This window comes from Emys orbicularis, chromosome 5, assembly GCF_028017835.1.
Source record: "Emys orbicularis isolate rEmyOrb1 chromosome 5, rEmyOrb1.hap1, whole genome shotgun sequence".
NCBI classification, from domain to species: domain Eukaryota; kingdom Metazoa; phylum Chordata; order Testudines; family Emydidae; genus Emys; species Emys orbicularis.
This window is the reverse complement of record NC_088687.1, coordinates 143,314,306-143,328,029: the sequence shown is the minus strand read 5'-3', so window position 1 is coordinate 143,328,029 and position 13,724 is coordinate 143,314,306. Positions and strand designations below refer to the sequence as shown.

At 54.6% G+C, this 13,724-nt stretch overlaps 1 protein-coding gene across 1 annotated transcript in view; it reads left to right on the top strand.

The window, feature by feature from the left end:
* Window positions 1–609: 609 nt before the first annotated feature.
* ATP6V1B1 (ATPase H+ transporting V1 subunit B1) overlaps window positions 610–13,724 on the top strand; it is an 84,479-nt gene continuing 71,364 nt past the window's right edge. Inside the window, exon 1 of the mRNA XM_065405026.1 lies at window positions 610–718. Coding sequence (XP_065261098.1) covers window positions 610–718 — 109 coding nt within the window. The remainder of the gene's footprint in view (window positions 719–13,724) is intronic.

Below are 13,724 nucleotides of genomic sequence, written 5' to 3'. Positions count from 1 at the left end.
TGCCACACACACAACCACCTACTCCCCCGGCACACAGGTACACAACCCCCTGCCACACACAGTCACTGCCTACTCCCCCAGCACACTGTTACACAACCCCCTGCCACACACACAACCACCTACTCCCCCAGCACACAGTTACACAACCCCCTGCCACACACACAACCATCTACTCCCCCAGCACACAGTTACACAACCCCCTGCCACACACACAACCACCTACTCCCCCAGCACACAGTTACACAACCCCCTGCCACACACACAACCACCTACTCCCCCAGCACACAGCTACACAACCACCTCCTCCCCCGGCACCCAGAGCTCAATGCAGAGCCCTGAGCTGCAGCCTCACTCAGCCACCCCCAGGTGGGAGCTCTCAGGTGACCTTCACCTGCATTCTGGGCCTGGGGCTCCCAGCCAGGTGCTGAGGCTGCCCCAGTTTACAGTCAACAGGGGCCTGTGTGGGCAGGTCTAATCCCCGCCGGGGCCAGCGACGCAGCCGGGAAAGGGGCAGATCTGACAGGTGTGGGCCAGCGAGGGACGAGCAGGGCAGCGTAACCCTCTGCTATAAAACCCCCTGGCTCCCTCCCGCCCCAGCTGTGCCCAGCGATGGCTGCCAAGGTAGAGGTGAGGCTCGGCGGGCACCCAGCGGCGCTGGCAGGGGCCCAGGAGCATGTCCAGGCCGTCACCAGGAATTACGTCACCAACCCCAGGCTGAGTGAGTACCGTCGGGGGGGCCGTGCCGGGGGGAGGGGGGCTGGCGAGAACGTCCCCCCTCCTGCAACAATTGTTCCACCCCCCCACCCATAATGTTAGCCCTGCTAGCACCCAGCCTGGGGCTGTGTATGGGGGGGGGGCAGCAGGGGGAGGGGAGAGCTGTGGGGACTTGAGCTCTTTGCATGTAGGCCCCCCAAGGCCTGTGTGGTTTCCACCTTGGCTGGATGTGGTGGCTGGGTGTGGGGAGCTGGACTCCTGGGTTCTTTCCCCTGCTCTGCGGCCCTGGGCAAGTCACGTCCCTGCCCCGTGCCTCAGTTTCCCCACCTGTCCTTTCTGAGTGGCTGGAGCACCTCGGGTGAAGTGCAGAGCCTGGTACACGTTTCTGGAAAGTGCATGGAGGGATTCTTCCGCAAACCCTGGCAACTGAGGGCATCTGTATGGCAGGCTCGGGGGGGCTCCCTTCCCCCAGGGGGTGTACATGGGGCCTGTTGGATTGGAGTCCTGAACTCCCTCTAGGACGGGAACCCTTTTAGTCTCTGTCTTCTGCCTCCTCCTTGTGTTAGCTGCACCCCCAGCCCAGAATGGCTGAGAGGAAGTGACCCTGGAATGGTGCCAGGGCACCGTTTCCCTGTGGCTATGGGGCTGACTCACCTGCCCCATAGCTTCATACAACGCTTGGTGTTCACACTGCGGCTGGCTGTCTGGGAGGCTGTTTCATACTGAAGTAAAAGGGTGACATTTACCCCAAAGAGAAGGGCACTGGGCCAGGTTCTGTTCTCAGCAACTCCGGCATAAATGCGGAGTGACTCCAGCAAAGCCGATGGAGTGACTCCAGATCTACACCAGTGTAAATGAGAACAGAATCAGGCTCAGAAAGTGGATTGCTCAGTGAGAAACTTTAGATGGCAAAGGAGTCTATCTCTTCCCAAATTCTGTATAGAAGTCATTTGGCAAAGTACTCAGCAGTCTCCACCATTACCCCTCCTCCCCTCAGGTGTTGTGGGTGGGTGAGAGAGAGAGAGATTGGGGTCTGTTTGTGTGTTTAGTTGTGTGTGTGTGTGAGAGAGAGAGAGAGAGAAAGAAAGAGAGAGAGAGATAGGGTTCTGTTTGTGTATTTAGTTGTGTGTGTGAGAGAGATCAGGTTCTGTTTGTATATTTAGGGGTGTGTGTGTGTGTGTGAGAGAGAGAGAGAGAGACAGATCAGGTTCCATTTGTGTATTTAGTTGTGTGTGTATATGAGAGAGAGAGAGAGAGAGAGATCAGGTTCCGTTTGTGTATTTAGTTGTGTGTCTGTGTGTGTGTGTGAGAGAGAGAGAGAGAGAGAGATTAGGTTCTGTTTGTGTATTTAGTTGTGTGTGTGTGTGTTTACTTGCCTGTCTTCCTCTCTGCCTCTGGACGCGTGCAGACTGCAGGTCTGGGTGTGCGTGGATGTCTCTGTGTGCAGACATGAGTGTCTGTGTCCCACCCACACAGCCAGCGCCTCAAGTCCCCTGCCTTGCAAATGCTCCCAGCTAACCTTGCCCAAGGAGAACTCCCGGAAGAGGTCCCAGCAGCTCCACTCCCTGACGTCAGCCCAGCCTGACAGCTTCTCAGAGTAATACACAGCCCAGCAACGGGCACTGGGGCCCCAAATGTGCACCGCTCCCAGGTCACGGCTTCTTCATGAGCAGAAGCAACAGATGAGCTGAAGTCTTTAAACAAAACCAGTCTCCCCCAACCACTCAGACAGCAGCACCTGCTGCTTGCGTGCATCCCGTGGACTGGCTTGTGTGTATGCGGCACTCCCACCCTCCACTGGATGGAACCAGAACTGCTCAAGCGTGTGTCATTGGCCCTGCACTGCACACAGCTACCAGAGATGCTCTACAGGCTTGGCTTATGGAACAGGAGGATCTGAGTTGTGTGCCCCGCTGATGCTGAGTGGCCGAGGGATGCAGGGGAAGGAATCTGCAGGGGACTGGCTAGCGTGGGGGTGGGCTACAGAGCCTTTTCCCCTCTAAGGCACCTGTTCCACTCAGCCCATCAGTCCAGACAGGTGACGGCTACTGAGTGGACTTTGAGCACTGAGTCTGGAGGGGAGGGAGGCTCAAGTCCAGGTGTGCACCTCGCACTAACGGCCAGCACGGTGGGCACTAATTGGCCCCTTGTTGGCAATCTGTGTAGAAAGGGCCTCTGGAGAGAGACCGGCCCGCTCATCCCTAGAGCTGGTCCCTCCCTGCTAGAGCAGCGTGGGGGAGCCTTCAATTCCTCAGTCCCAGTCCCGGGCCTCAGTTGCTTGGCCACCCGTGGCATGAGCCGGGACAAAGCCTTTATCCACCCAGCCTCCCGGGTTGTGGGCACAGAGCAGAGGGGCCGCACCTGCCCCAGTAATTCAGCGCAGGTGCCAAAACCGGTGGGTGCAAGTTTCGCAGGCCTGCGTGTGTTCGCGAAAAGACCACCTGGGTCTGATTCTCTTGGCACGTCCCCCAGCTCTGCGCTCGGGCGAGCCCATTGTTACCCGTGGAAGTGAGAGGAGACCCAGGCTCTCTCTGCCTGTGGTTAAACAGCTGGGGTGCGCTGTGACAGCAGCGTTCCAGGCAAGCACGTATCGGCTCTTCGGTACCTGGTGCTCCCTGTCCCCCCTCAGTCTGGCCTTAGCCGGCTGCCTCAGGGCCCGGACTGTCTGTGTTTGTACGATGCCGAGCCCAGGGGGCCTGGTGTGTGACTGAAGCCCTAGATGCGACAGCAATACTGAATACCTGGAAGCTAGCTGGCTATCCATCCCACACTCATCAGCATGGGAGCTGGTGCTCCCTGCCTCAGTTTCTCCCGCTGTACAATCGGGTGAAGTACTAATCAGCCCCTGTCTCCGGGACGTGTTGGGTGCTTGTCAGGTGGTATTGGATTCGTGTGGGGCAGGGGCCAGGGAGGCTGCTGTTCTGTACAGCTGCTCTGAGACCAGGAAGGCCTGAAACCCACTTTCCTGTGCCTGAATGCTCCCCTCGCCGTGTGCCGCCATCTCCGTGTTCAGTTCAAGGAGAATCCAGAGCGCTCTGGTCAGGCTCTGCCTCCGCTGCATCTATTTACCCTCACCCGGAGCTGAACCGGTCCCGCGGAACAGCTCGTGTGTGCTGTCAACAGCGCAGGCTGGGCTCACCGGGAACAGCTCCTCTCCTCGCCCAGTCCGACCAGGAAGGGGTTGCCTTGCCCTTGGGCAGCTGCAGGGGCAAGGGAGCGCTCAAAGCCAGGAGGCAAAAGGGACGTCAGGGCAAGTCCAGAGCCAGTTTGCAGCAGAGAGCGAGGGCCAGGCTGTTGCTGATTCAATCCAGGCTCCACAGGGTGAGGGGGAAATGGCGCCCCTCCTTTTATTTTGGTAATTACAATTTTTGGAGAAAATTCTCATTTAAAACTGATTTTTTTGGTGTGTGTTTCAGCAACTGGTTTAGTTCCCCCCCCCTCCCTTTTTTTCTCCCTGCCCCTTTTTCCATTTTTCCCCTGAGAAAAGGAGAAGGGAGGCGAAAAAATGAGAAAAAGTCAATATTCAGGATTTTTTGTAGAAAAACTAAAACTAGTACAATTTGTCATCCAATAAAATCCCAGAACCTGCCCGACAGGACCTGGGACGGGTCTGCCCCTAGGACCGAGGTGTCCTCCATCCCAGACTTTCACCACCAGCCCCTCCTCCTTTCCAGATGCAATTCGGTCTATATTTCGGCTTAGCAGAATGCGATTTTTATTCTGTTATAATGTCGCTGGGTAATACTGAGGTTCATTTGGAAGCATTTTCCCCCTGTTCTGATCGATGTACATTTTCCCAGATGTGGGAGATGGGGCGGGGGGGCGGGGGAGCGGGGGGGAGTGTCCGAATAATTCTTTAATGAGAGGAGATGCTGAGATTTTAAAGCTTTATAACCGTTAAAACACAAAGTGTCAATATCCCGTGTCGAAATATACAGAGTAAATCTCCTCAAATCGAACTTGAATAAGTTCCCAAGGAGCATTTTCTTGCTTTGCTTCACTACAAATTCCCACGATGATCAGTGGAGACCTGTTTTCGCCGGTTTGTGTGCATAGGATGAAATGGACGTTTGCTGACATTTGCCCCCCTCCCCCCCCGAAATCAAATCCTTCCACCCCAATCAATATGAGGCCCTGGAGCATTCAGGGCTGCACCCCAGAAGCGAGTTTCTGCCCCTGGTCACGCGTGTTGGCATGTTGGCCATGCGTGCTGCTTGCATAGAGCTTTTCGTTTCGTGGGGGCAGGTTATCAGGACTGGGGGGTTCCCATGCTCTCCATCTGGTTGTCCCTAGGGCTGGTCCCCCCCCCAGTTCCCAGTAGGGGAGTGCTCGCCATACGGCATGAAAGAGAGAGGCCGCACCGCCGTCACAGAGGTTGCTAGGATGGGCTCGCTTGGTCTGGTGTGCACCTCTGGTGCTTAGCAGAGGCTGAGTGCCCCGGGGCTGTAGCACCAGGCTCGCCCCCTAATCACGCCTTAGCGCCCAATCCCAATCTGGATCCAGCGCTCAAGTCTGCTCGGATGTGGGGATCTGGTTCACTCACTGGCTTCATTGGGAGCGAGAGGCTCTGGGTTTAGCCCGGTGGAATTTCCTGCCCATTTTCTAAGCTGAAAAGTTTTTGGCCGTTCAGCCAAAGCTTCAGAAAAAGTAACTTTCGGATGCCTCTCCTGGCCGACCGTCTGGATCTCCAAGCTGCTCCCCTGACACTGACTCAATAGTAAACCAACTCGCCCCTACTGTGAGGTCTTGTCTGTATCACAGGAGCCGCTCCAGGCCCCGACTAGGACCAGGGCCCCACTCACTCCCTTGGCCAGAGTCAACAGTCAGTCCCTGCCCCGAAGAGCTGACGGGCTGAACTGGCAGAGGGGGAGAGGGGAAACTGAGGCCCAGAGAGAGGCAGGGACTGGCCAGCTGTCAGACAGCAGGTCAGTGGCACAGCCAGGACTAACACCCAGGTTTCCTAAGTCCGAGGCTCTAGGCACTAGGGAACACTGCCTCTTGTTTGAATCTTTACAATATGGCTAGTGTCCTGGCAACCAGCTGCCAGGGAAGCCCCTGCTGCATTGCTGGGAGTCCAGGCTTCCCTGTAACTAGTACGTCATTGACGTGGGTGCCGAATGCAGACCTGAGCCTGCCTGCTGATTTACCCCCCCTCCCGGCTGACGGGATAGGCAGAGGCAGGGCTTTGGCCAGGAGCTCTCCAAGGAAAAGGCAGCAGCTGCCGGAGATGGAGTGGGTGACGTGGCACGGATGGCTCCTCCCTCTGAGTCTCTGCCCCCTGCTAGGGGGCGCTGTGCTGCTAGAGGGCCTGTCTTTCAGCTGAGATTGAGAAGGCAAACCAAGGTCCTGCCCACCTGTAGTCGCTGACGGTCCCCTGGCTCTCCCCCGGGGGCAGGGCCGGGAGCCTCGCATCCTGGGCCAGATTCCAGAATTACATTCTCCCTCTCCGGGTTCCCCTTGTGGCTTCAGCTGAACAGAGGAGTCTCCTTTGCCTCCTAAACTGTTGTGTGCTGTGGCCATGGGGCTGCTGTGTCTCGCCCCAGAAGTGGCTGCATTTCTGGCGTTGGTGAAGTCGTTCTATAAGCCGTTTGGAAGGCACTTTGGGATCCCTCTGAGCCTCGCTGCACCCATAAGGGGAGGATCTTTTCACTAGACCAGGGACGCAGGATTGGCAGGGGCCTCGTGGGCCATCCAGGCCAGGCCCTGCCATCCCAGGCAAGCCCTTCATGTCACCCCCTTACTTATCAAGCTCCATCTTCAATCTGGTTAGTTGGTTGCCCCCCAGCTTCTGCTATTGAGAGGCTGGTGCAGAACCTCCCTCCCGCGCTGGAGCTAGAGATCACCATAGGACCTTCGCTGTCTCTTCCTCCTCCATCTGGCTCAGCTGAAGGTCTCCCAGCCATGAAAGGCACCTCCAATGAGCAGCCCCCTCCACGACCCGCCCTGCAGTGCCCCAAAGGTTTAGCTCCAGAGAGGCCGCTGCAGATCTCCCCACGCTGCAGATGCTGGGCCGGGCCAATCCGCATGCTGCTAACCTCTGTGACCTCCCGTCTGCCAGGCGTGAAGGAACACGCTGTTCTTAACAGGGATGTGCTCCGCGGGGTCAAGGGCTTGGAACTGCGTCTGAATGTGTCTTTCCGATTCCAGGCCTGCTCGTAAAGGGGCCGCTTTCGCACTGCACAGCCGAGGCTGGAGGAGAGGGGGCAGCGGGAGCAGAGACTGAGGGCACTGGGTGGGGTGGGGGGTCTCAGGGTTCAGGGGTAGGTGTCTTCAGCAGAAATTACGCTGTAACTGTAGCAAAGTCGCCTTGTCCGCTATAGCTCTGGTCCCCCAGTGTGAGCTTTGCCATCAGTTCCACTGGGGGGCTTAGCCGGCCCATAGGGGTTAGGTGGCACTGAACCAGGGGTTTTATTTTCTTGGCACTTCTCAACTGGCACAGCCATGACTGCAGTATAAACAGTGGTGAGCCGTCGGTTCCTTGGCCGCCCGTGTTCCGTAGTCTCTCTGCAGCCTGGTCAGATATTCACGCTCTTGGCTGAGAGTTTTTCCTCCCTCCCTCCCAAAATTTCGCTCCCCCCTTTCCCCTGGCGCCTGGCTGTGCCCCTGCCTCTGACACTGCTCCGGGCAGCAATGACCAGCTCTCAGTTTCCTGGGGAGGCAGAAAGGAGACAGCCGTGGTTAGTTACACCAGTTGTGAAATGCAAAGAGCTACAGACAACTCTGCCGACTCCCAGGGAGAGATTTGGCCTGTTAATCAGAACCCAACACAAAGTGATCATGGTGGGCGGACGGGGACCTAGTCTGCCTGGAGGCATCCAGCTCCGGTTCGTGATCAAGGCAGTTTCCCCAAGCTCAGGAAGGTGACTCAGGCCAGCTCGGTACCTGGATAGGAAACCACCGCAACATGGTGCTAGTGGGTGGGTGGGGTTGTTGATGCCGTAGGTACTATTCTACCAGCTGGGGGCGCTGTAGAATGCTGGAGCTGCTGCCCTTTCCGATAAGATTGGTGCCTCTGAACACCTTTTGCTAGGCAGCAAGTGTGATCCCAAAGCCCTGCCCGACTGCTTGGCTAGGAAATGACATCCTGCCAGCCTACATGCGCCTTGCGATTTCCGCTGGTTACAACGGTTTTCTACGCTTTCCACCCAAAACTGTTGTGCAGTGCCGCTACCTGTTAAACAGCTGCCACATTCCATCCCAGAGGTGGCTGCATCACAGTGATGGTTATAGTTTGCAAAGAGCTTTGGGGAGTGAATGGCATTCTAGAAACGTAAGATATTTTTCTTTGTTTGCCTGAGCCCCAAAACAGTCTGTGGTCAATTAAACCGAGAGCAACCAGGAGGAAGAATTGAACACCTGCTCCCTACGGGGTCTTGGGGTGTGTTTGTCCTAACGTTTCGCTTGAAACCACACGAAATCCAGGCAAATGACTTGTTACAGATTGTACCTCAGGCTGGTGACAGATTCAGCGACTGAACTGCTGTGCTCTGAGCAGCTGCTGGTGATAGCTCAGCACTAGTTGCTTACAGCCCTTTGCATGGACTGGAAAGCCCAGCAGGGCTGGCGGTAGGACAGCTATTCCCCATCCGACCCCGTTCCTTTCTCCTCGGGCACTGCAACCCGAACGCTGCCCAGCGAGAAAGGCAATTGCCGGCTAACAGCATGCTAGGACGTGATAGAGAGACAGGGGCAGGGGAAACGGCCCAGATGGACGGCTGAGAGAAAATGACTGATGAGGGAGTTATACAGAGGGGAGAGAAAAAGACAAGCTGGAGCGTGAGGGGAATGGAGGAGAGGGAGAGGGACGAGGAGGTGGCTAGGAGGTCAGAAAGTTTGGGGGGGCCCAAGGCTCTACAGCCCTGGAGGGTCCCTTCCACTTTATGTCTTAAGTTCCTAAAATCTCATGCTTCAGGGCCCAGCCAGACATCTGCAGGGATCAGGAAGGTGTCCCCCACCCCCAGTGTATTCTGGGTTTTGTTTTGATTTGTCTCCTTCCTCTGAAGCGTCAGGGATGGCCACAGCGAGACGTGGGACGCAGGACGGGGTGGGCCGTGCTCGGAGATGGCAGCAGCTTGGCTGGCTGGCTCTTGCTCACGTGCTCAGAGTCTAGCTGATCACCGTGCGTGTGGTCAGGAAGGAATTTCCCCAGCTCAGATTGGCAGGGACTCGGGCAGGGGGGCAGGTCCCCTTCCTCTGCAGTGTGTGAGTGCGGGTCACTTGCCAGGATTATGTGGGGCTAGCTCATGTAACCATTTCCCTGCTATCGTGGTGGCCTCGGGCACTGGTGCGCCTCAGTCCTTCCTATTCCCCGCCTGTGGCACATACTCGGCCAGTCTCCTGCAGCCAGGTGCTAATACTTCAGACTCATTTCAGTTGCTCGGTTTAGCGTGAGGATGCTGGGTGGGCCCGTGCTCTGCAGGAGGTCTGACTGGGTGCTCTGGTCGCCCCTTCTGGCCTTAAACTCTCTGACTCTAGCTGGGAGCAGCAGGGAACCGTCATGAGTAAGGGAGTAGGGGGATATCAGGCCAGAGGGCCGGGGGGTGGAGGGAGAGGGTGTGAGATCAGAGGGAGTGGGGGAGGTGGTGGATAGAAGACCAGAGAGGTTGGGGGTCAGGGGAGCGGAGGGGGTTGCGGGTCAGGGGAGCGGAGGGGGTTAGGGGTCAGATTCAGGTCAGAGAGGCTGGGCTGGGGAGAAGAGCTCACTGTGGGGCTGGGAGGAGTGTAGGATGGTGATACAGAGCCTGCTCCTGCTGCCATTGAAATCAATGGCACAATCCCCATCAGCGCCCGTCGTGCAGGACCAAACCCACAGCCATCCCCTGGGCGGCTGAACGCTCGCTCCCAGAGCAGCGGTGCCGTTCAGCGCCCGAGCCGGCGAGAGAGCCAGGCACTCCAGGTGCGTGCAGCCGGATCAGCTTGTGCCTTGCAGGGGGATCTCGGCTCTGCTCGGGTAACGGGTCAGTGGCATCACAGAACCTTCTGTGGCCTCGCTAAGAAGCACGGCCCTCGGCCAGCACGCAGCGCCAATCTCTGAGCACGCGGCCAGGGAATCAGGGAAGCACAGCCTGCCACCTCTCAGAAACCACAGTGGATATTGCCAGTGAGCCGACGCGCTGCTGGAAATCTCTCACACCACAGCTGCTGCTGGTGACCGTTTACTTGTCACGCTCAGCCAAGTTATACCTAAAGACAGTTTCCGATTGCATGTCGGTGGGTGAGCTGGATTAATGCAGGTTTTGCGAGTGAGGCCAGCAGCATCCCTGGGTAGCCCATCAGTCATTTGGCCCTAGTGTGACCGTTGCTGGAATGCTGGGTCCAGCTCTGGTGTCCACAGTTCAAGAAGGATGTGGATAAATTGGAGAGGGGTCAGAGAAGAGCCACAAGAATGATTTAAGGATCAGAAAACGGCCTTGTTGTGATAGACTCAACTTGCTCAATCTATTTAGTTTAGCAAAGAAGAAGTTAAGGGGTGACTTGATCACAGTCTACAAGCATCTACGTGGGGAACAAGTATTTGATAACAGGCTCTTCAGTCTAGCAGAGGAAGGTCTAACACGATCCAATGGCTGGAAGTTGAAGCTAGACAATTTCAGACTGGAAATAAGGCGTGCATTTTCAATGGGGAAAGTAATTAACAACTGGAACAATTTACCAAGGGTTGTGGTGGATTCTCCATCAGTGACAATTTTTGAATCAAGATTGGCTGGTTTTCTAAAAGCTCGGCTCTAGGGATTACTGTGGGGCAGGTCTCTGGCCTGGGCTATACAGGAGGTCAGACTAGACGATCACAATGGTCCCTTCTGGCCTTGGAATCTCTGAATCTCTTTGGGTTTGGGTTTCCAAGCTGGAGCAAGCCAAAGGCCAGAAGGTGATAAGTGCTTCTTCCACTCACTCCTGCTAATGGATTGGCGGTGCTTCGAAACAGCTGCTAATACCTCCCCGGGATCTCAGGAGAAACAGTCAGAAGTCAACAGTCGAGCGCTACTGCTTGCGTTCAGTGTCCCTCTACTGTCAAGGTAGGTGTCTGTGCATGGGAGAAGCAGCACCAGGCCTCAGGCCTTTCCCCAGCTCCCTCTAGCATTCTCCATTATACCCTGCACTTGCTCGCTACAGCCTCGGTGCATTAGCATTACGTTTAAACTGAGGATGGGGTGTATTCAGTGCAGGGCCGGCTCCAGCGTTTTTGCCACCCCAAGTGGCGGCACTTCGGTGGCAGCTCTACCGCCGACGCTTCATCCTTCGGCGGCAATTCGGCGGCAGGTCCTTCCCTCCGAGAGGGACCGAGGGACCTACTGCCGAAGACCCGGACATGCTGCCCTTTCCGTTGGCTGCCCCAAGCACCTGCCTGCTGCGCTGGTGCCTGGAGCCGGCCCTGTTTCAGTGGTTCAGAGATTCATAAAGTGTAGGCCCAGGAGGGACTAGATCATCTAGTCTGACCTCTTGTACAGCATAGGCCTGTGAATTCCCTCCAGTTCCCTCTGCAGTGAGCCCAGGAACTTCTGTTTGGCTGAAGACACCAAGGGGACCCCTTGTGAACATGGGATTGGAACCACCCCTAGGCAGAGGAACAGCAAAGGGCTCCCAACCTTTGCCCTCCTGAAGGCTGCATTGAAGAATGACCAGAAGCCCAATGATTGCACAAAACTGGGCTGCAGGTGTCCATGGGTTTGTCTGTGAACATACAGCGGAAGGACACAACGCTGATGTGACTGCTGCAGAATCCGAGTCCTGTAGGGTCTCGATACAGTTACAAAGCAAGCCGAGCCGGTTGGGAAACAGGTTTCCCATCCCACGAGAATTTCAGAGATTTAAGGGGGAAAAAATCCCGTCTCGAATTGCAATGAAAAATCGAAATCGCAAACATTTTCATGAGCCAAAAATCTGAAAAAAAAATCACCAGATCAGGCTTTGCCAGTAAAAATGTTTCATTTTGATGTTGACCTTTTTATGTATTTATTTAGTCATTACATTTTTTACTCTAAATTCAATTAAATTTTGAAACAAAATGTCATTTTGACCCAAACAGAATGTTTTTTTCAGAAAAAGTTGAAAGTCCCGTTTTAACAATTTAGAAAGGGTTGGGGGTTTTTTTTTTTTCTATTTTTCAAAATGGGGAAAATCAGCCCTTTCCTGCAAATAGCTTCAGTTTCAATGAATCGTCATTTTCCAGTGAAAAAGTCTTGTGGAAACACTTCCAAGCAGCTCTCAAAGCAAGGATCTACGAGAGATTGATTGGGACCAGGGCCAGATTTCCAACTAGGCACAGTAGGCACGTGCCAAGGGGCGCCAGCGTTTTAGGGGCACCTCACCTCTCTAAAACTGTATACAATATGAAGGTCAGCTGTAGGCCAGGGGCAGGGCCGGCTCCAGGCACCAGCATAGCAAGCTGGTGCTTGGGGTGGCACATGGAAGGGGGCAGCACGTCCAGCTCTTCGGCCGCAATTCGGTGGCAGGTCCCTCACTCCCTCTTGGAGGGAAGGACCTGCTGCCGAAGAATGAAACGGCGGCCGTATAGCTGCTGCCGACCGCGGCTTTTTTTTTTTTTTTTTTTTTTTTTTTTTTTTGGCTGCTTGGGGTGGCAAAAACCCTGGAGCCGCCCCTGGCCAGGGGGGCGCTGAAGATGCTGGGCCTAGGGGTGCGTAAGGTGTAAATCCGGCCCTGTTTGGGACTTTGGAAATAAACAGGAAAAAAGTGAATCTCAGACGAGATATTGAAGCTCAGTGCACTATAATGTCAGTATGCATAGACAGGGAAATCAGTGACCCACCAATGTTAAAACTGAAAACAAAGTTGGTTTCAAATAGCCGTCATCGAATAAGCAAAAGCCATGCTATGGAGAGATGCCATTAAGCAGCGTTTGACATAGTGAGAGCAGGATGCTTTAGGAAGTGGTAAATATAATTCAGTTATACCGTTTCTGAAACAAAAATCTGACAGTCTCAAACATTAAACATAGAATGACCTGACATTGCAAGAACTGGAGAGAGTAATTCTAGATGGATGGCAAATTAAAAAAAAGCCAGGTACTTCTCAATACAAAAACATACTGGAACTAGACCAGATTAAATGGTTGCATATGCAATTGTGTGTGAAGAACGTTTCACACAGGATGAAGGTTGGAAAGATTTACCATACCCCACAGCACCCATTGGAGTACTGAGATGTGTCACATGAAAGTCTGACTTGTCCTCTGGCCAGGCATAAAGAAAAGGCATCATCCAAGTATGTACAATAAACATGTGAAGCAGAGTGCAAAAGACCTACTGCTACCACATGAGCTTCTTGATTGCCCATGAAAGGGGTGTAAAATTTGGGAGGGCGGAAAAACTCTCAATCAAGAGGGCAAATATCTGAAAGGCCTGCAAAGAGAGTACAGAACATGAGCAGCCCAGGGACTGACGGCTCACCACTGTTTATACTGTGGTCATGGCTGTGCCAGCTAAGAGGTGCCAAGAGAATAAAGCCCCTGGTTCAATGCCAGCTGGGCCAAAGTTGGCCCATGTGGACTTCAGTTAAACAGGGAAGGTTTCCTATTCGTAGCGGACTGCTAACGAATTGTTTTGTTCAATGGAGCTGTTGCACAACACATCAAGCAGCAGTTAGTAGTACACTGCAAATTGCAGTTAGCTCGCCATGCTATTCTGAATGAGTTAATAACGGATATTGGTTGTGGGAGCTCCCCCAAGACCTCTTCCACTCGGTCACCCAAGAATTCAGTCCTGGTCCAGCCTCATCACTCACGTTCCTTTACGTGGTGTACAGCACAACTATGCTCAGTTGATCAGACTCAAGTGTAGGGGGTGGGTATAGGGCGTAGCACACATCCAAAGTTGCACAGCAAACCTCTTCCTTTATAGACATTTACACGTTCCATTGCACCTACTATACATTGCATCGCACGCTTTGGGCTTGGCTTGTTCACTTTGTAGGAACCAATCCCTGTATAGCATGCTCTGGCCACGCACTGTCCATGCACGACTTGCTCTTTACCTCCTCTTATGTTCCAGGCT